The 22,645-nt window shown below is 44.5% G+C and overlaps 1 protein-coding gene across 5 annotated transcripts in view; it reads right to left on the bottom strand.

The window, feature by feature from the left end:
• Positions 1-22,645, bottom strand: part of SUSD1 (sushi domain containing 1) — a 143,982-nt gene that overhangs the window by 12,630 nt on the left and 108,707 nt on the right. For all 5 annotated transcript variants that reach the window (XM_030919053.1, XM_030919056.1, XM_030919055.1 and 2 more), the window contains 2 exons: positions 8,853-8,949; positions 4,390-4,648 (listed from right to left, as the gene is read on the bottom strand). In XM_030919053.1, coding sequence (XP_030774913.1) covers positions 4,390-4,648; positions 8,853-8,949 — 356 coding nt within the window. The remainder of the gene's footprint in view (positions 1-4,389; positions 4,649-8,852; positions 8,950-22,645) is intronic.

A 22,645-nucleotide genomic window follows, 5' to 3' on the forward strand; every position in this document is an offset into this window, starting at 1 on the left:
ATTCACAGGTTTCTGTCTTAGCAATGGGAGGCATGGCGATGCTATTTACTGGGACAGATGCACAAAGGGAAAAACAAAATGGGGGCATTGGAAGACTCACACCCCCAATTCCAAAATTTACTACAAAGCTACAGTGAACAAAACAGTGTGGTAGTAACATAAAGATAGACATATAGTCCAATGGAACAGCATAGAGAACCTAGAAATAAACCCTTGCATTATGTCAAATGATTGTTAACAAGAGTGCCAAGACCATTCAATGGGGAAAAGACAGTCTTTTCAGGCTAGCCACACTGGCTCACACCTGTAATCCCAGTACTTTGGGAGGCTGAGGTAGGAGAAGCGATTAAGCCCAGGAGTTTGAGACCAGCCTGGGCAACATAGGGAGACCCCATCTCTACAAGAAATTGTTAAATATTAGCCAGGCATGGTGCTGCACAACTGTAGTCCCAGCTACTTGGGAGGCTTAGGCAGGAGGATCACCTGAGCCCAGGAGGTCGAGGCTGCAGTGAGCCATGATTGCACCACTGCACTCCAAGTGTCTCACTTTGTCACCGTCTCAAAAAAAAAAGGTTTTTCAACAAATGGTACTAGGAAAACTGGATATCTACATATAAAAGAATGAATTTGGACCCTTACCTAACACCACATAAAACATAAACTCAAAATGGATCAAAAACCTAAATATAAGACCTCAAATGATAAAACTCTTAGAAGACAACATAGAGGAAAAGCTTCCTGAACCAGATTTCTCAATGACTTCTTGGATATGACAAGACATAAGCAACAAAAGAAAAAATAGACAGACTGAACATCATCAAAATTTCAAACTTTTATGCATCTAAGGGCACTATTGATAGTAAAAGTGCAACCCACGGAATGGACGAAAATATTTGCAAATCACGTATTTCACAAGGGATTACAGTAATAGCCAGAATGTATGGAGAACTATTAAAATTTAACAAAAACAAAAACAACCCAGTTCAAAAATGAGCAAAGGACTTAAATAGACATTTCTCTAAAGAAGATACACAAATGGCTGATTAGCCCATGAAAAGGTGGTCAACACCACTAGTCATTAGGGAAATGCAAACCAAAACCACAATAAGATGCCATCTCATGCTGGGAGGCTCATGCCTATAATCCCAGCACTTTGGGAAGCCAAGGCAGGTGGATTGCTTGAACCCAGGAGTTCAAGACCAGCCTGAGAAACATGGCAAAATCCTGTCTCTACAAAAAATAGAAAAATTAGTCAGGCGTGATAGCATGAACCTGTAGTCCCAGCTACTCAGGTGGCTGAGGTGAGAGGATCACCTGACACCAGGGAGGTCAAGGTTACAGTGACCTGTGATTGGGCCACTGCACTTCAGTCTGGTAAACAAAGTGAGACCCCATCCCCCACTTTCAAAACAAAAGATGTCACCTCACACCCTATCTTATAATAGGATGCCTATTATAAGAAAATAAAACAGAAAACAGTAAGTGTTAGCAGGGACATGGACAAATTGGAACCCCTACGCACTGCTAGTGGGAATGGAAGATGGTATAGCACTATGGAAAACAGTACGGTAGTTCCTCAAAAAATTAAACATAGAATTATCATTTGATCAAGCAATTCCACTTCCAGGTATATACACAAAAGAACTGGAAGCAGGGACTCAAACAGATATTGCATACCAATGTTCATAGCAGCATTATTCATAATAGCCAAAAGGTGGAAAATATCCCATTATCCATCCACGAATAAGTGAATAAACAATTGTGGTACACTCATATAATGGAATATTATTCAGTCTTAAAAAGGAAAGAAATTCTGACACATGCCACAACATGGGTGAACCTAGAGGACTTTAGGCTAAATGAAATAAGCCAGTCACAAAAAGAAAATATTGAATGAGCCTACTTATATGAGGTACCTAGAGTAGTCAAATTCATAAAGACGGAAAGCAAGGCCTGGTGTGGTGGCTCATGCCTGTAACCTCAACACTTTGGGAGGTGAAGGTGGGAGGGTCACTTGAGCCTAGGAATTTGGGCAACATGGAGAGACTCCATCTCTACAAGAAATAAAAATTAAAAATTAGCCAGGCATGATGGTGTGCACCTGTGGTCCAAGTTAACTCAGACGGCGGAAGCACCAGTATGGTTTGAGCCCAGGAGGTTGAGGCTGCAGTGAGCTATAATCGCACCACTGCACTCCAGCCTGGGCAACAGAGCAAGACTCTGCCTCAAAAAAAAAAAAAAAAAGACGGAAAGTAGAATGTTGGTTGCCAAGGGTTGTGGGAAGGAAGGAATGGGGAGTCATTTAATGGGTATAAAGTTTGTTTTGCAAGATAAAAAGAGTTTTGGACATTGGTTGCACAATAATGTAGATGAATTTAATGCCATCAAACGACACTTTAAAATGGTTAAGACGGTAAATTTTATATTGTATATATTTTACCACAATTAGAAATTAAAATTAAATCACTACTGATTTTATTGTAATTATCACACAAATATAGTTGAAACCCATGGGAAAGTCATCACAATTCAAACATGTAGATCCAAATATAAGTTTTTTCAAAGCCCTTTCACCTCCTTTAACATCCTAAAGAATAAGCACATATTGTTTTTTTCAGCTACATGAAAAAGAGTATCAATGACATCACAGGAAAGTTTACTATAAACCAGAATTCTTTGCGTGTGTGTGTGAGACAGGGTCTCACTCTGTTGCCCAGGCTGGAGTGCAGTGGCATGATCTCGGCTCACTGCAACCTCTGCCTCCCAGGCTCAAGAAATCCTCCTGCCTCAGCCTCCCAAGTAGCTGGGACTATGGGCACATACCACCATGCCTGGCTAATAAACCAGATTTCTTGTCCTAACCTCCAACTTCATTCCCTCTGTTGTGAATTAAATGTCTATGCCCCTGCTCACCACCCACCTCCTGCCCTGAATTCACATGTTGAAGCCCTAACCTACCATGTGATGGTATTTGGAGGCAGGATCTTTGGGAAAGAAATAGATCCAGAAGAGGTTATAAGCATGGAGCCCTCATGACGGGATGAGTGTCCTAATGAATAGAGGAAGAGCAATCAGAGCTTTCCCCAACCCACTCAATCACCACCATGTGAGGACACTGTAAGAAGGCAGCTGTCCACAAACCAGGAAGAGAGTCCTCACTGGGGAACTGAATCAGCTGGCACCTTGATCTTGGGCTTCCCATCACAGACTGTGAGAAATAAATGTCTGTTACCTAAGCTACCCAGTCTACCATATTTCACTATAGCAGCCCAAGCTGACTAATATAGCCTCCCCAACCAAAGTCTTAATCTAGGACAATAGCTCTCTGAACCATCTCTAAATTTCACTCATGTTGTATTGTCAGTGTTTTGTCTATGGCTAAAAACTCCAAGTCAGGAACCCCAAGTAATTTTCTAATGAAAAGGTCGTGTCTAAGTTGTAAACACCTTTTTAGTAAGTTCAGGGCAATATATTTCTGGGCTTTAACTTTCCTTTCTTTATTCCTACATTATTGTCACAAAGCACTGCTAGACATCTTTGATACTTGAACAGTCTTACAAGTAACTATTGGTTTTATAGCAAACATGTTCATGACACATTACATTTACATTCCACACAGAATTTAATACAGTGTCTCAGTTTTAAATATGTGATGAACCTTACACTCAAAATGACAACATAATTTTATCTCAAATTCATCAGTCAAGAGATGTTTGTATTACTATTAACATAATCCTTCTAGTTTTCATTACCAACCCATATGAATTTACAACAAGCTTAGGGTTCTCCTAGGTCAACCATCACAATGGTTCTTCCAGGTCTTCCATCCCTGACTGATGAATACAGCAACATGATGTTTCCTAATTATCTAATGAATATTGAGTTCCATGTCTCAGGAAAGAGCCACTGCTGGAAGAGCACCAGCCTTTCTAAGCACTGCGGAAGGGAAAGTGGTACCTATGCCACAGTCGCAGAAGGGATGTAAGCAAAAAACAGGCCAGTGCTGTGCCTAATCTTCTGCTTCCCAGGAGAATGAGAGAGGCAGCAGCCTGGCAGGGGCACAAGGAAGTTAAGAGAGAATCTAGATATTTCTTTCCAACTTAGACTCCAGTAGTGCAATAGAATGAGGGCATCTGTAAAGCTTAAGGTAAAAACAAAAACCAGGTCAGTCTAAATGCTGATTCAGCAAGTTCCCCAGGAGGTTCAGAATCCCTATCATCTGTAAGGGTTTCACCTGTCCATCCTTCATAAAGGCAAAGTATTCACACACATTTTATGATTGTTACATGCAGTGTCCCTCTCAAGTACTGGGAAAACAAGTGTTCAAACATTTGAATTTCATGCGAAGAAGAAAATACAGAGTTCAGAAGAGCTTGGAAACAAAGATACCTTATTCCATTCACTTGTGATTCGTAATATAATGCAGTAATCATTCCCTCTTTTCAAAGGTGCATTATAATATTCCCCATAGTACAGCCTGTCTCCTATAAGTATCTCCATGGCATCATCTGGAACATCTTTGGCCAGTAGTTCTGCAGCCACGTATCCATCAGCATCAGAGGTGTTGCTAAAGAAGGAGGCAGCGCCTTCAGAATCACAAGAAAATGTGCTTTGGAAGGCCAAGGGAAGCACTAACACCTGATATGAACTGGAAGAAAAAAACGGAAGTGTCCATCAGACCCTTGCATGGGGAATTCATTCATTCATTCATATTTATTGAATACCCGCTATGAGATAAGCCTTTTTTTTTTTTTTTTTTTTTTTTTTTTTTTTTTTTTTTTTTGAGACGGAGTCTTGCTCTGTCACTAGGCTAGAGTGCAGTGGGGCAATCTCAGCTCACTGCAACCTCCACCTCCCGGGTTTGAGTGATTCTCCTGCCTCAGCCTCCCAAGTAGCTGGCACTACAGGCGCGTGCTACCACACCCAGCTAACTTTTGTATTTTTAGTACAGACGGGGTTTCACCATGTTGGCCAGGCTGGTCTCGATCTCTTGACCTCCTAATTCACCCACCTCATCCTCCCAAAGTGCTGGAATTGCAGGCGTGAACCGCTGCACCCAGCCGAGATAAGCCTCTTTCTAGGCACTAGAGACACAACACTAGACAAGAAAAAGTCCTGGCCCATGTGGGATTTACAGTCTGACAGCTCCAACCATCATGGAATTCCAGTTTGAACCTAAAGGGTTAATGCCAGATGACACGGGGCAAGGGACCTCTCCAAGTTCTGGCTGCAGAGAGATGCCAAGTACATCCTCTTTAGCTGGGAGAAGTTGTTGCACATATCACTCCCCTGTGTGTGTCATAAGTTGACCTAATCAGTGATTTTCACGTGGGCAAATAAAGCCCAACTGTGCAAAGGGTTCAGCAGTCACATGGAGACCGAGTGCCTACCACAGTGAATGTACTAAGTCCGGAAAAAGGGCTGCAGACAATCATGTGGTGACCTGAAACAGAACTCATGTGATTTACATTCCCTACAGTTCATGGGCTGATACCAAAGTTCATGTGAAATAAATGAGACGCCAAGAGTGCAGAGTCACCATGAGTTAATCTAGTCTGACAACATCCTGAAACAGCCAGAACAGTAATATGTCATGTATGCACTGTAAAAACTGTTCCCCAATTGTGGACAGAAAAACACACTAACAAATGGGTATTGTTTTTGTTATGTCTTTCATTATTTATCCCATCAAATAGAAAGCCTGGCAGTGAAAGGAAGTGTGAGAATAAAAATGCACTGAGAATGGATCACGCTTCCCTTCGATTCCCATCTATCCAGTACTTAGCTCCTGCCTCTAGTACCTTGTTGAGCATCAGCTGTCTCTATCAGGCTTGATAGCAGGGATCTGAATGACTGACTCTTGTATTCTTGCAAATCCTTGCACAGTTCTTTGGTAATGATAGCCCCCCAACCCCCGCCCCTCCCCTCCGCCACCAACAATGAATGATTCTTGAGTTGAAATTTCAGAAAAGAGGAAAAGCATACATCAGTGTGAAATATAACTAGGGTAATTTCCAAAACTCATTAGGCCATGTAATTCTATTTTACCAGTAAATTTGAACTTCCTGCTTCACATACCAAATGCCCTATCTCCTGCTTCCTAAGAGCCCATGAATCACGAGATTAAGAAGAGGGAGCCCACCTCCGCAGTGGGCGTTGGATATGGAAAGTCTCCCCCCACTAGGTTCCCAGATATCCTAGGTATCCTTGGGGCACTGATTTTCTTTCTTTTCTTTTCTTTTTTTTCTTTTCTTTTTTTTTTTTTAGGAGGGAGTCTTGCTCCGCTGCCCAGGCTGGAGTACAGCGGTGTGATCTCAGCTCACTACAACCTTTGCCTCCCAGGTTCAAGCGATTCTTCTGCTTCAGCCTCCTGAGTAGCTGGGATTACAGGCACTCGCCACTATGCCAGGCTAATTTGTTTTTGTATTTTTAGTAGAGATGCGGTTCCACCATGTTGGCCAGGCTGGTCTTGATCTCCTGACCTCAAGTGATCTGCCTGCCTCTGCCTCCCAAAGTGCTGGGATTACAGGAGTGAGCCACCGTGCCTGGCCAAGCGTACTGATTTTCATAAAGTCTTGGCTCACTTTCAGCCAAGGGCTTTCTACAAAAGAGACAAAGTAAAGCCTGCAGGGCAATAAGTTGTCACCACCAGTAAACATTTATTAAGCATCCACTGCCTATGGGGAACACCTGTAACAACAAACTTGCCCCGAGACTTGAAGACATCCCTATGTCATAGCCGCAGGTAAGACAGTAAATGTTGCAGCACCTCCATGCTGTCCATAAGTACATCTTCAAATCCCGCTCATCTTTCCATGCAGGTGGTGGTGGTCAAGGCTCACCTGTGCCCATTTGGTTCTCTACATTGCTCACTAGAGGCATCACTGACAGAGTATGAAGCAGCTTCCCAATTAGCCTGATCGTAATCACCTGTGTTGCCTGATTATTATACAAATTCCCCAACCTCATCCCAGACCTACTGAATCAAAATCTCTAGGAGTAGAGTCTGGGAATTTGCATCACTGATAAAGCCCCCAGGTGATTCCTATCATCTGGCAGGTGTGGGAGACACGAGCATTAAGGCACCCCAGCAACAGGCTCCAACCTCTGCCTAACATCAGCAAGCTCAGGAGAGGCTTGGTCCCAGGGACCTTGCTCCATTATGTACCCCAAGACACTGTCCCTAAACCATGCACAGAGCAGACTCAGGCCTGTCTCACACACTGGCAAAGCTGCTACCCCCCAGCTCAAACCAGGTAGTCAGGCTTAGGCAACCACCCTGCCTGCTGGTAATTAGCCATGTGACGTTAGAGAAGCAACTGTGGCTGTTCGGAATATGACTGTTCTGGAAAGACTTTTCTCCTCTTTTTCACTACCACACTCCCTCGAATGACTCACAGATCTCCACTTCCTGTTTTGGAGGCGCTGGCCGGCATATAGCCACAAAGGTAAGCTGTCATTTGGCTTTTCTTTTTGCATTATGTCATTATTTGACATAAATATCACATTTGTTCTTGCAAATGCTCTCAGGAAGTGACCTCACAACTTCTGTTCTCTTTATAATGACAGAATTACAATGCCTTCTGGTAATTTGTCAAGAATCAGAACAATTTATACAATGTCCATCCCTGGAGAGATCTTTGCACATTTACTGAATTTAAATGAATATAAAAGCAGGAAAACCCTAAGTTTTATTATAAATGGATATACAGATAATATCACCAGACTTTCTTTTTTGTAATTTTATAACATCTCACTTTTTTTTTTTAACCTTGATTTTACTGAAGGGTCAGGAGAGACAAAGGCAAGGTTGGTGAGGCCATGTACATTTTCAGCTCCTTGACCTGGTGCTGTGAGCGAGCTGTTCATCTCTCCACTCCAACCTCGATCTTCCTCTCTAAAAAAGGGACTGATGCTACTTTCCTAATCCTGCCGTGACCTTTGCAAATAAAACATTTAACTGAACACAGTGTAGTCCTCCAACTGAGGTAAATCAATTCCATCCTAATGCCATCTGGAATCCCAGAAGCAGTCATTAATTACATAGTGTCTTGCCCATAACTCAATGCAAGAAAAGACAGAAAGATTTACCTAAATGATCCTTTCAGACACCACTGCACACCCCGCAAGATCAACCTTACATACAGGGCAACATATTCTGCCTTTGAGAAATGAAATGATGCCCCTGACCCCCCATCCATAAAGGATATACTATGAGACATGAGTGCAAAGGACAGTCCTGACATGTCCTAAGCACGCAACCCATGCTTGCCCAGCGACCAAAGGAATGGATTTAATTTCTTGAGCTAAACCGCCCAAATGCTTGTATATATGGTCCTTTAGCAGTCTCTCTATGTGGCCAGGGGCGGTGGCTCACGCCTGTAGTCCTAGCACTTTGGGAAGTCGAGGTGGGTAGATCACCTGAGGTCAGGAGTTCGAGACCAGCCTGGCCAACATGGCAAAACCTTGTCTCTACTGAAAATACAAAAATTATCCAGGCGTGGTGGCGCACGCCTGTAATCCCAGCTACTCAGGAGGCAGAGGAAGGAGAATCACTTGAACTCAGAGATTGCAGTGAGCTGAGATCGCAACACTATATTCCAGCCTGAGTGACGAGAGTAAGACTCCATCTCAAAGAAAAAAAAAAAGAAATCTCTCTCTCCATTAGAAAGGATGCTGGTTGGGAATAAACGCCACTCTGTACCCAAGGAAACAAAAGAAGCCCCAGCTGCATTGTTCTAACAACCCAAGTACAGCCACCAACACAGAAGTCTTCTCTTCACCAAAATCAAAGTTTCCAAATCACTCCGTGGGGATCACCGGGCAACCGTGGAGAAAGGACAGCTACTGACCTGATTGGTCCATTTTTCTCCTTGGCTTTCCTCAGTCTGAGGCGTGGTAGGGGTCCTCCGTGCACCATAAAAAATTCTACTTCCGGCAGGGGAGGCTCTGAAAACATGTTGAAAAGAAGAAAAGGGGTGTGATCGGAACAAGTAAAAAGCAGGACAAAAGAGGGCCTCGTGAGGGCTATTAAAAGGAAAGTTTTAATTTCAGAAGCAAGGAGCCTATTCTGTACATGCCACAATGTGGATGACCATGCTAAGTGAAATACCCCAGACACAAAAGGACAGATTCTGTACCATTCCACTTAGATGAAAAATCTAACATAGACAAATTCACAGAGAAAGAAGAGGTTGCTGGGGGTGGAAGGGGCATGTAGGGAATGGGAACATATTGCTTAATGGTCACAGAGGTTCTCCTTGGGGTGATGAAAAAATCTTGGAAATACACAGTGGTGATGGTTGCACAACATGCCAATAAACTGTGTGCTTCAAGATGTTAAAATGGCACATTTTATGTGATGTGCACTTTGCCACAATAAAAAGATGTGATGAGTATACTGTGGCACTGGCAGAGGATAGATGTGGTGGGCATTACAGTTTGCTTGATGGGTAGATTCCTACTTGGCAGAGAAGACCACCACATCAGCCTTCTATATCCTTTATAATCACAGAGCTCTGTCCTTACTTTCACGCCCCCAGCAACAAGATTTCCCAAATAGGTTTTCCATCAGGAGGAAACTACACTGACTGGCTGATACCAGCGTTCTTGCACCTCACTGGTAGTTAGTCACGGTATAAATGTGCTAACTGCCATTCTGCCTTGTGGGTAACACGCTAAGTAAGACATACTGGGCACTAACCATTCACATTAGAGGTGTTCTACCTATGCCTCATCTTACTTAATCTCAACAGGGCTACCAAGTGGATGATGTTTATAGAAGCAATCATTTGCTCCCTCTCTTGGGGTTCCTACCTATGAAAAGTAGGAACGTCTTCCCTCTCCAAAGTATTAGGAAAAGAGCTTCCACCTGGCCTTCTATCCATCCCTGTGATTTGTGAAACAGCTAGCTCCCATGTGGCCCCATCCTTATTTTTTTATTTTTCTTTCTTTTTTCTTTTCTTTTTTTTTTTTTTTTTTTTTGTGAGGTGGGGGCTGCCTGAAGGCAGAACAGGTGATTTCCCACCTCCTAGTCCCACTGTCCATCTGTAGGCAAACCTGAGTCAAGGTAAGCCTGAAGCCTGTTCTACATTTGCCCTATAGCCAGGGTTCCCAACCCCAGGTGGTGGACCAGTACCAGTCTGTGGCCTGTTAAGAACCAGGCCACACAGCAGGAGGTGAGCAGCAGGTGGACAAGCATTCCCACCTGAGCTCCACCTCCTGTCAGCTCAGTGGCAGCATTAGTTTCTCATAAGAGCATGAACCCTATCGTGAACTGTGCATACAAGGTATCTAGGTTGCGCACTCCTTATGAGAATCTAATGCCTGATGATCTGAGGTGGAACAATTTTATCCCAAAACCATCTCCCTACCCACCCCAGTCCGTGGAAAAATTGTTTCTGATGAAACCAGTCCCTGGTGCCAACAAGGTTGGGGACCACTGCACTATAGCTTCAACTTCCCCACAGGTGGGGCACAAAGTGTAGGTGTGGGAGGAAGTTCAAGAAGCTTCATTTTGGCCAGGTGCAGTGGCTCACACCTGTAATCTCAGCACTTTGGGAGGCCAAGACAGGCAGATCACCTGAGGCCAGGAGTTTGAGACCAGCCTTGCCAACACAGTGAGACCCTGTCGCTATTAAAGATGCAAAAATTAGCCAGGACTGGTAGCACACGCCTGTAATCCCAGCTACTCGGGAGGCAGAAGCAGGAGAATCACTTGAACTGGGCAGGCAGAGGTTGCAGTGAGCCGAGATCATGCCACTGCACTCCAGCCTGGGTGACAGAGTGAGACTCTGTCTCAAAAAAAAACAAAAGAAGCCTCAGACCCAAACCAGTTTTACCAGCAATAAAACTGATTACTTTGATCCCTCTCTAACGTTTATGTATCTTCTTCAATTTCCCTAAACTCAGAGGTGGAACAAGTACAGTTATTATCTTAGAAAAACTCATTTTATAGATGAGGAAATTGATACATAAGAGATTGTTACTTGTCCAAAGGCCACACCAATTAGCAAGTAGTAGAGTCAGAATTTGAACTCATGCTCTGCTACACACCTCTCTCATTCACCTTGGAGTATCTTGAAGATTTGGTTCTACCAATTGATCTGGCAAATTTCCATTAGCTTTGAGTGAATTAACAAACTCCACTTTAAAAACACTGGCCAGGGACAGTGGCTCATGCCTATAATCTCAGCACTTTGGGAGGCAGAGGTGGGTGGATCACTTGAGGTCAGGAGTTCGAGACTAGTCTGGGCAACATGGTGAAATCCTGTCTCTATTAAAAAACACGAAAATTAGCCAGGCATGGTGGCACACCCCTGTAATCCCAACTACTTGGGAGTCTGAGGCAGGAGGACCGCTTGAAGCTGGGAGCGGAGGTTGAAGTGAGCCGAGATCATGCCACTGCACTCCAGCCTGGGCAAAAAAGCGAGACTCCGTCTCAAAAAATAAAAATAAAAACATTGAATACCCAAAGATTTTACAAACCCATCAACTCCAAGAAAATGATCCACTTGCCACAATTACTGCAGAGTTAGAGGTCTACCCAGTGTGGCTCACATCAGAGAAGCTAGACTACAGTTAAACTGCAGAGATAGTATGATGTAGTGGGTAGGAACACAGGATTTGGGTTGCTATCCTGGTTCTATCACTTACAGCTCCAGCAGCTTCATCTGTTAAATAGGGGTAAAAGCAACTTCTACCTCTGAGGGAATTAATGAGCCAGTTAATAATGATTAACAATAATAGTTAATGAGTCAACACAAGTAAAGGGAATAAAACAGTGCCTGGAACACAGCAGCCCTCAGCGCCTGTTGGCACCTGTATAATATCACTTGAGCTACTAGTTGCCAATTCTATGCTAGGAACTTTGCCTCTGCTGTTTCAACAAGTCCTCACAGCAGCTCTGCATGACAATCATCTCTATCTTATCAGCGAGGAAATCAAGGCTCAGGCCAGCTGAGTCACACCACTAGAAGACGGCCAGCTGAGCCAAGTGTGGGACTCAGGGTAATTTGACTCCAAAGTCTCCTTTGCTACATTGCCAGGCTATGACAATGCTTGTGTTCACTTTGCCTGAGATTAAACCATGACCTAGAAGGAGAAACCTGGAATTACAAATCCCTGAGGAATGAGAGACCTCTGTGCCATCCCCATCCTGAGACCATAAGGAACAGAGCTTGGGGGTCCTGGGGGTGTCAAACAACAAATATCTCTTAATTAGCAGGTTCAAAGGGAAGGGATGAATAGAAAAGAAAAAACTCAGAAATGACCCCAGGAGGGAGGTCACAGGGACAGGTTTAGCTCCTTCCCAACTTGAGCACACAGGAAATGCCATTCAGGGGACTGTGACTTGTGATATAGAAAGAGGGTTCCTCACAGGACAGAGGGTGGCAACAGAAGCCAGGCAAAAGAGGCAGTGTCCCTAAGTCAGGGCTGGAGAGGCATTCTGCCGAATGAACAGGGGCTTGAAAGAAAACAAACCTGGAAGAGACCATGGAAAGCTGCAACCCTGTAATTGCAAAACTCCCAAAGATGGGACACCCTGTGCCTGAGATTCTCCGAGTTCGTACACGTTGTCTTTTCATATGCTACATACTTTATATGTATGTGCTCAGCATCCCTTTTTCTGTGGAGGGCCTTTTTCTGTGGAGAGCGGCCCTTCTCCTTCCCACATGGTTCTTGTGGGGCCAGCATTCCCAGTACTCCAAAACCCCACCGACCCAGGGCCCAGGGATCATGGATTGCCATTCCCCAGTCAGAAGATGGCTCAAAAAGAGCAATCTGTTTAACTGTAGGAGATTGGAGGCTTTTTGTTCTTGTTATTTATTTGTTTTGTTGTTGTTGTGTTTTTTGTTTTTTGTTTTTTTTTTTTTTTTGAGATGGAGTCTTGCTCTGTCACCCAGGCTGGAGTACAGTGGCACAATCTTGGCTCACTGCAATCTCTGTCTCCCAGGTTCAAGCGATTCTCCTACCTCAACATCCTGAGTAGCTGGGATTATAGGCAAGCACCACCATGCTCAGCTAATTTTTGTATTTTTAGTAGAGATGGCGTTTCACCATGTGGGCCAGGCTGATCTCAAACTCCTGACCTCAGGTGATCTACCCAAAGTGCTGGGATTACAGCCATGAGCCACCATGCCAGGCCTAGAAGATTGGAGGGTTTTATTCTTCTCCTTAGATTGTAGCTGTAAGTACCAGGTAGGCCAACAGTACAATGTCCATCCTTCAAAGTCTGGCTGGAAGAGTTTGGCAGAAAGAGGGCCTCATGGCTGGAAGAGCAACGGGGCTGTGGTGACATCACGTGTGGCTAGAGCTTGCTGTCTCCAAGCGAGATCCATCCTTGGCCTTCCCAGTTCTGTGATCCCACAAATTCCACCTGCTTAAGCTGGTTGGAGTTGGGTTTCTGTCCCTTGCAACCAAAAGAGCCCTGACTATAGAATGCATCCAGCGCCTTAGTGTTCTGTGGAAGGGCAGAACCCTCAGCTGTGTACTGGCAGGAATTCTGGTGCTAGGCCAAGTGGACACAGTAGGGAAGCGGTCCTTATGCATTTGTGTAAGAAGAATTGCTGTGAATTCCAGGCACATCCTAAACCGCTTGAGTGGTGGAGACGTGAGGACAGCAGGACGAACTGCCTTAAGAACTCCCTTTAGACCCTGGACTAAACCACCACTCCTTCAAAGTCTATCACTGCATCAGCTCAGGAGGGCAAGGGAGGAAGGGCATGATGGAAGGAAAGAGAAAGATATATTAAAAATATATGTATGAATGCCTCCCCCCATACCCCCACCCTAGCCCTAAACCCTGCCACTATGAACTGAAGGACTCTGAGGCCACAATAGATTCTCAAGACTGTATTTACCAGATTAGAAAATAGCTTTGGGGTAGAAACCCTCAATCTCAAATTATAATAAATAAAAACTTAGACCTGCCTGGACCTTTACAGTTGTTAAAGCACTACCATATATATTATTCATATATCTGCATTCAACAAACACCCATTAGCCACCTCTGCCCAGGCTCTGTGCTAGGCTGGGGGAGACAAGCATGGAAGACATGGTTTCTGCTTTCCGGGAGCTTGGAGTGTAATCATGAAGACAGTTTTGTAAAGGTAGCGGTCAGAGCTGTGATGGAGTTATACACAGAGTGCTGTGGATGTGAGGAGCAACATCCAACTGAAGGCAGGGAGCTGAGCCTATCAAACACGGAAACTGACATCTTCGGAGGCATGAGGTGGCGGCAGGGAGGGACAGAACTACACGGAGTCCCTGGCTGAAAGGTTGAGGTCTGGCAGAGTAGAAGTAGGTGGTCAAGTTAGAGGGGTAGGTGTGGGTCAGATCTGAGAGATCTGAGGTTCTGAAAGTAATGAGAAGCCGTTTAAAGATTTTTAGCAGGCTGGGTGCAGTGGCTCATGCCTGTAATCCCAGCACTCTGGGAGGTTGAGGCAGGCAGGTTGTTTGAGGCCAAGAGTTCAAGATTGGCTTGGGCAACATGGTGAAACCTTGCCTCTACAAAAAATTTTTAAAATTAGCCAGGCACAGTGGTGTGTACCTGTGATCCCAGCTACTTAGGAGGCCGAGATGGGAGGATTACTTGAGCCCGGGAGGCGGAGGTTGCAGTGAGCCAAGATTGCACCACTTCACTCCAGCCTGGGCAACAGCTAGACCCTGTCTCAAAAAGAAAAAAAAAAAATTTTAGCAGATCTGCACAAAAATACAATTTAGAGAGCTGATCGAAGGATGAACAGAAAAAGGCCAAAAACACAGGTTGTCCAATAATCTAGGTGGGAAGTGCTTGAGGTCTGCTGCAAGTGAGAGCACAGAGAATGGAGAAGAGGGGACAAATGGAAGCCTTGCTCAGGGGAGAGACAGCAGGAATCTGGCAACCAAGTCAGTGGTGACGTCATTTACCAAGTCTTGGGGAAGACAAGAAGCAGCTCGCTTCTAAGTCTGTTCAGGCTGAAGTGTGTAAGGAATCCTCCAGCAGGCTGTTAGAAACATAGGTCTGAAGCCTAGGAGCAAACCCCGTGGTGGAGATACAGAGGCAGCTCACGGGGAGGAGTGAACCTGGCCACCAGGGAGACGGTGTATCTGAGGAGAGATGGGGGCCAAGGGCAGACCACCGAGAAACCCAGGCTTTAAGACCAGGTGGAAGAGTAAGAGAACTTTGTGGCCTTTATGAAACAGTGTTAAGTCTAGAATTTCTCCCAGGGTCTCTTAGACACTGCAACATAGATCATGTCTTTCCTAAACCTGTGGGATTGCCAGGTGCCCCAGGAGGTCACCTGGAAAAGCCTCTGCTTAGAGTCTAGGCCTCACATCACTCATTTGTTGAAATGAAGGTCTATGCTATTTTCAAGAGCAGTCCAGAGAGAGAGTCCTTAGGATACAGCTGAGAAGACAACAGCTGGATTCCTGTGGCAGTGATGGAGGAGAGAGGAAAAGCCCCCACATGTCCCCTGGGAACGTACCCCTTCCCTTTGAGATCTAACTGCCCTCAGGCCCTTTGCTATCACTGAAATGCCCTTTCACTTGTGATGTTTTGTTGTCACAGTAAAATTAACATTTTTTATTACGTATTTCCACTTCTCAGCCCAGGTGGAGATTAACTGGTTACTCTTTTCTGTGTCACAACTCCGTGCAGTCCCCCGCCCGCCCACCCCGCCTACACCGGCTCTTTTAAGTTACTCCTCTTTGTTCTTCTCCAAGAGTAATAATTCTAGTTCCTCTAATCTCTTGGCTAACATTTTAAAACCACCCAGGAGCAGCAGAACAAAGTGCTCACTGAGCTCAGAAGAGGCCATTGCAGACAGAGCAGGAAGGCCATCCCCCTGCTTGGTCCAGGTGATGTTGCTCGTTCCCAATCTAGGGTCACGGTTTTCAAGGCACCACGGTCATCTGGTTCAATCAACATGTGACTTTGAGACCATTTTCTGCTCTGTTTGCCTAAGGCCTCCCCACCTTATATTTTATTTTTTGTTTTCTGTTTTTGTTTTTGCTTTTTGAGACTGAGTTTAGCTCTTGTCGCCCAGGCTGGAGTGCAATGGTGCGGTCTCAGCTCACTACAGCCTCCGCCTCCCAGGCTCAAGCAATTCTCCTGCCACAGCCTCCCAAGTAGCTGGGATTACAGGCATGCACCACCACACCCGGTCAATTTTTGTATTTTTAGTAGAGACAGGGTTTCACCATGTTGGCCAGGCTGGTCCCAAACTCCTGACCTCAGGTGATTCCACCTGCCTCCGCCTCCCAAAGTGCTGGGATTATAGGCATGAGCCACCATGCCCGGCCCCTGCCTTATATTTTAAACAGTCTACTTTTTCTCTCCAACATACAAGCCTAAGTCTCATCAGGCTAGTTCTCAGTCACATTTTAAGGCGAAACAAACTTGACTTTCAGCTGAATTTTCCAAGGTGCTCTTCCTTGTCTCCCAAACTGATGTCCTGGGCAGACCTGCTCTCCTTTCCATCAGCCTCGTTACTGATTTAAACTGAATTAGACCCCAGGCAAGAAACGGGTCCTGCCTGTGCTGGAAAGTACAGCTCTTTCACCCTGGGTGTGTGAGATGGGAGAGGAACCAGAACAGAGACCTTCAGTACCATTCTCGGATGTCAGGAATATCCATCCTCTGCTAGAGGCAAATGACAAAAGAAATTCCCACATGGGGGGAAATGTGGGGAAAAGTAATGAAGGAGAATTTACTCTGCAAAAAAAAAATTAAATGTATCATAAAATTACAACAATTGAAATAGTAAAGCACGCACAGGACAGATAAAGCAGTCTAGACAGTCTAGAAATAGACCCAAAGAAATGTACCAGGTGGCGTGGATGGTCAGTATTTCCAAAGGTGATAGGGAACTGACTTACAGCTGGGGAGAAAAATTACCATGTAAATTTAGCCTTATATCAGACATCAGAATAAATTCCAAATGAACCTAAGTGGTTTTTTGGAGGGGTTTTTGTGTTTTGCTGTTTTTTTTTTTTTTTTTTCCAGAAAAGTGATCTCACTGTGTCGCCCAGGCTGGAGTGCACTGCCATGATCATAGTTCCCTGCAGCCTTGAACTCCTGGACTCAAGCAGTCCTCTCTCCTCAGCCTCCCAGAGTGCTGAACTTACAGGAATGAGCCACTGTCCCCAGCCTGAACCTAAATTTTAAGCTCAAAAAAGCAGGTCAGGTGCAGTGACTCCCACCTATAATCCTAGCTTTTTGGGAGGCCTAGGCAGAAATGATTGCTTGGGCCCAGGAGTTTGAGACCAGTCTGGGCAACATAGTAAGACTTCATCTTTACAAAAAGTAAAAAATTAGCAGGGTGTGATGGTATGCACCTGTAGTCTTGGCTACTTGGGAGGCTGAGGCAGGAGGACCGCTTGAGCCCAGGAGTTTGAGGATGCAGTAAGCTATGATTGATTGTGCCACAACACTCCAGCCTGGGTGATAGAGTGAAACCACTATGTCTAAAAAAAATTTTTTTAATAAAAATAAAGAGAACAAATAAAATAAATGCAAAAAGAAAAACTACTAAGAAGGATAAGAAAATATTAGAGAATAAGAATTAATCTGATTTCAGAGTGAGAAAGGCTTTTCTTGTCATGACCAGCGGCAGAAACTATAAAGGCATCAATAGAATTTATTACATAAAAATTTTAAATGTTTAAATGTCAAAAAATATTGAAAAGGCCTGGCACAGTGGCTCATGCCTGTAATCCTGGCACTTTGGGAGGCCAAGGTAGGTGGATCATCTGAGGTCAGGAGTTTGAGACCAGCCTGGCCAACATGGTGAAACCCCATCTCTACTAAAAGTACAAAAATTAGCCAGGCGTGGTGGCACATGCCTGTAGTCCCAGCTACTTGGGAGGCTGAGGCAGAAAAATAGCTTGAACCCAGGAGGCAGAGGTTGCAGTGTGCCGAGATTGGCCACTGCACTCCAGCCAGGGCAACATAATGAAACTCAGTCTCAAAAAAAAAAAAAAAATTGAAAAGAAAATAAAAGAGGAAATAGCCTTGGAGTAGGAATTTATAATATTTATCAAAAGATTAATATCACTAATGAAGGTAAACTATTAAATCAACGAAAGAAAAAGAGTAGTGTAAGTACAAATGTGTTAAAATTTCTCCATGTAAAACCCATCAAAATGAACAAAAAGAACCAAAAATGGAAGAAAATTTTATCTGCATCAAAACTCAGCAATGTATCCAACTTTGTACTACAAACTTCAAGTAAACACAAACAATTGAATTAAAATACAACTCCACTGCCCAAAAACCCAGTACAATGCTACTTTTCTGAATTTTCTATAATAAAAAGTAGGTAGAAAAATAAACACACCATGATGGTTCTTTTCTAATCCTCAGGCACCTCTCCAGATATATCATCCCATCCAAAGCATGGTAAATTAAAATTGGAGGCAACAGAAAAAACAGTAGCTTCCACCACAAGTCATCAGCTAGATAGATCTTCTCTATCAATAAAGTTATGAGACTTGACCTCCCAAGGAGAAGAAACCAATTTCTTTTCATCTGTACATCCTCAGTAGGCAGCACAGGTCTTTGTACATAACCAATCGAAAAATATTTGCTAGTGGCTTCTCAAGACATCTCTTTTTTTGTTGTTTTGTTTGTTTGTTTGTTTGTTTTTTTGAGACGGAGTCTCACTCTGTCGCCCAGGCTGGAGTGCAGTGGCCGGATCTCAGCTCACTGCAAGCTCCGCCTCCCGGGTTTACGCCATTCTCCTGCCTCAGCCTCCCGAGTAGCTGGGACTACAGGCGCCCGCCATCTCGCCCGGCTAGTTTTTTGTATTTTTTAGTAGAGACGGGGTTTCACCGTGTTCGCCAGGATGGTCTCGATCTCCTGACTTCGCGATCCGCCCGTCTCGGCCTCCCAAAGTGCTGGGATTACAGGCTTGAGCCACCGCGCCCGGCCTGACATCTCTTTTTTCTTTCTTTCTTTTCTTTTCTTTTTTTCTTTTCTTTTTTTTTTTTTTTTTTTTTTTTTTTTTTTTGAGACAGAGTCTTGCTCTGTTGTCCAGGCTGGATTGCAGTGGCACAATCTCGGCTCACTGCAACCTCTACCTCCTGGCTTCAGGAGATTCTCCTGCCTCAGCCTCCCAGGTAGGTGGGATTACAAGCACCCACCACCACACCCAGCTAATTTTTGTATTTTTAGTAGAGATTAGGTTTCACCATGTTGGCCAGGCTGGTCTCGAACTCACCTACCTCAGCTTCCGAAAGTGCTGGGATGGGATTACAGGCATGAGCCACTGCGCCTGGCCAACCCATCTCATTTTTAACAAATACAAGTAAGTAAATAAATATTTGCTAAATTAAATGGTTACATCTCAGCATCCCCCTTCCCTACTCCCAGCACACACAGAAACTCTGGTTTCCAGGCTTCTGATCTAAGAAAACCTTCTCATGCATGTTTTATAAAAGCCAACATTGGCCGGGATTCAGGTGCTGGTAGCAAGAGGGTCTGGGAGACACCCATCCCCACACAGCCATTTACATGGGGACTTGGGGTTTGTTTTGAAGCTAGAAAGCAGTTGGGAGATTTCTGGGAATGAGAGAAATAGGTGGACCGTGGAAGCATGGAAGGGCAAACGTGCCTTTCCTTGCGTGACCTAATGTTAGGGTTCCAGATATCAAAAGAGCCTGTGTCCATGGAAGACTTGGAAAGGAAAACAGCTGGCATGAAGGCCAGTCCCTCTGCTGACCTGTGGTGCAGCTTCAGTCCTCTGGGAGCCAGGGAGCCACCCAGGGATAAGTGTGGCACCCTGGAACCAGCCAGGGGAGATGCATTTCTCACTGAGGACAAGAGTATGGCATGAAAGAGCAGTCTCGGTAAAAGAAACCAAGAGACCTGGTCCTGCACAGTCTTCCCTGAGGATATCGCATCATGGAGGGCAGTGTCAGAGGCAGGGACAGGAAGGATCAGGGCAGTCCTGGCTGGACCTCTCTGATAAAGTGACAATCTGATAAATGCCTGGGACACACCTGTGCTCTCCATTGTTTTCCTAGCCATCTGAAAAAGTACTTTCCTTTTTCTTGTTATGAATACAATGAGAGATGGGAAATTTCTCAAAGAAGTTGCCAGCCTTGGTACTGAAGACATGGGAATAAATAATTTCCTTTTCATCTTTTCTTCTCTTTGCTCCTCCAGCATGCTTGGTTCCATAATAAACATTCCATCTCAAATGATCACCATGTTGTATAAGACAAGTGGTCTGGTTTATCTCCACATTTATGTATGTATTGGCTTTCTCACGCTCACTCTTTCTCTCTCTTCCCCTCCCCCCCAACCACCCCCATCATCCTCTCTCTTCTTTCTCTGGTTTCCTCTTTCTCTCTCTCTCCCTATAAGAAAATGTTGCCTACAAGCTTTTAGACATAGCAAGAAAATAGCATACTCAGCTGGGCAGTGGCTCATGCCTGCAATCCCAGCACTTTGAGAGGCTAAGGCAGGCAGATCACTTGAGGTCAGGAGTTTGAGACCAGCCTGGACAACATGGCAAAACCTCATCTCTACTAAAAATATATTTTTAAAATTAGACGGGCCTGGTGGTGCGTGCCTGTAATCCCCGCTACTTGGGAGGTTGAGGCATGAGAATCGCTTGAACCTGGGAGATGGAGGTTGCAGTGAGCCGAGATCATACCACTGTGTGAGCAACAGAGCAAGCCTAGGCAACAAAGCCTGGGCAACAGAGAAAGACTCTGTCTCAAAAAAAGAAAGGAAAAGGGAAAGGAAGGGAAGGAAGCCAGTGCAGTGGCTCACACCTGTGATCCCAGCACTTTGGGAGGCCAGGAGTTCAAGATCAGCCTGGTCAACATGGTGAAACCCCATCTCTACTAAATATACAAAATTAGCCAGGCGTGGTGGCACACACCTGTAATCCCAGCTACTTGGGAGGCTGAGACATAAGAATCACTTGAACTCAGGAGGTGGAAGTTGCAGTGAGCCGAGATCACGCCACTGCACTCCAGCCCGGGCAACAAAGTGAAATTCTGTCTCAAAAAAAAAAAAAGGATGCAACTTTGTTCCTCGCCCTGTCCTAAAGGGGATATGTGCTGTGGGGCTATCCTGAAGAATTCCGTTCGATGTGCCATCTGCAGCCTATCAGCCAAGAGTCAGAAACACCGTGAGGCCACAGCTCCATCTCACCCACCCCCTTGCCAGCCTCTGCTTTCCTGCATTCACCGAAACACTTGCTTCTGTCCCTCAACATTCCTAGAACCTTCACTGTCCTCTGAGATCAGCGATGTATTTAAAGCACTTGTTTATATCCTGTTCCCATCAGTAAGATTTAATGTAAGATACTCAGAAGGGAAATTCCACTCTCTTTCCTTCTGGGAAATGAGCAGCTACGTTGTCCAGACCCAAATCCTCAGCCTAACATTTCTGCCAAAATTCAAAAGTTCATGATTTTACCAAAATAAGGCCACACACATCTTAGGCAACCATGAGTATCTCTTCACATCAATAAGTAAGCTTTTCTTTTTTCCTCCTTGTATAAAAGAAAGGGGTTGGTTTTTTTTTTTTTTTTTTTTTTTTTAACTCTTTCATAAGATCTAAGCAACTTGATTTTTTTGTGCTTTTTTAAAATTACAAATCCTTTAACATGGGTAGAGTTGGAAAATAGTCATCTCAATGAACATTAAACAGCTCAACAATGTCCCCTGGTGGCCATGAGCACAGAGAGAGGGAACTTGAGCCACTAAAGCTCTATTCAGCCTACAAAACAAGGTAGGAGTAAGTGTCTCATCAAAATGAAACTCCCTCCCCTTAACTCAAAAAAATATGCAATGGTCCTTCAAACCAGAAAAGCACAGCATCCAAACATGATAAAGACCACAGAGTAGGAAATGGAGACGGAATCGCTATTCATTTTAATAAGTCACCACAGAAAGAAATGCCCAAACTGAATACCACTTGCCTCTCCAGCCCAAAATGTGGGGAATTCTTTTTGGTAGCAAGATTTCATTGCCTAACCAGACATCTCCTCAATACCAATACGACCCACTGGCTGTTATTTTAAAATTTTGGGCTGTTATGCTATCTATCAGTACCAATCTTACTCGCTGAGGATTTAATGTAAAACATACAGACAAAAATCACTGTCTTCAAGAAGCTCCTATTTTAGTGGGAGAGAAAGAAAACAAACAAAAAAAGGTTTTCAGAAAACAAGCTCTAGGCTGGGCACAGAGACTCGTGCCTATAATCTCAACACTTTGGGAGGCGAGATGGGAGGATCACTTGAGGCCAGAAGTTCAAGACCAGCCTAGGCAACATAGGGAGAACCTCATTGCTATAGAAAAAAAAAAAAAAACTCTTTTGTAACTAACCAGGCACGGTTACATGCACCTGTACTCCCAGCTACTCAGGAGGCTGAGGCAGAAGGATTGCTACAGCCCAAGGGCTCAAGGCTGCAGTGAGTTATGATTGCACCACTGCACTCCAGCCTGGGTGACAGAGTGAGACCCTATCTTTAAAAACTAATAATTCGGCCGGGCGCGGTGGCTCAAGCCTGTAATCCCAGCACTTTGGGAGGCCGAGACGGGCGGATCACGAGGTCAGGAGATCGAGACCATCCTGGCTAACATGGTGAAACCCCGTCTCTACTAAAAATACAAAAAAAAAAAAACTAGCCGGGCGTGG

This window comes from Rhinopithecus roxellana, chromosome 16 (assembly GCF_007565055.1).
Source record: "Rhinopithecus roxellana isolate Shanxi Qingling chromosome 16, ASM756505v1, whole genome shotgun sequence".
Lineage (NCBI taxonomy): Eukaryota > Metazoa > Chordata > Mammalia > Primates > Cercopithecidae > Rhinopithecus > Rhinopithecus roxellana.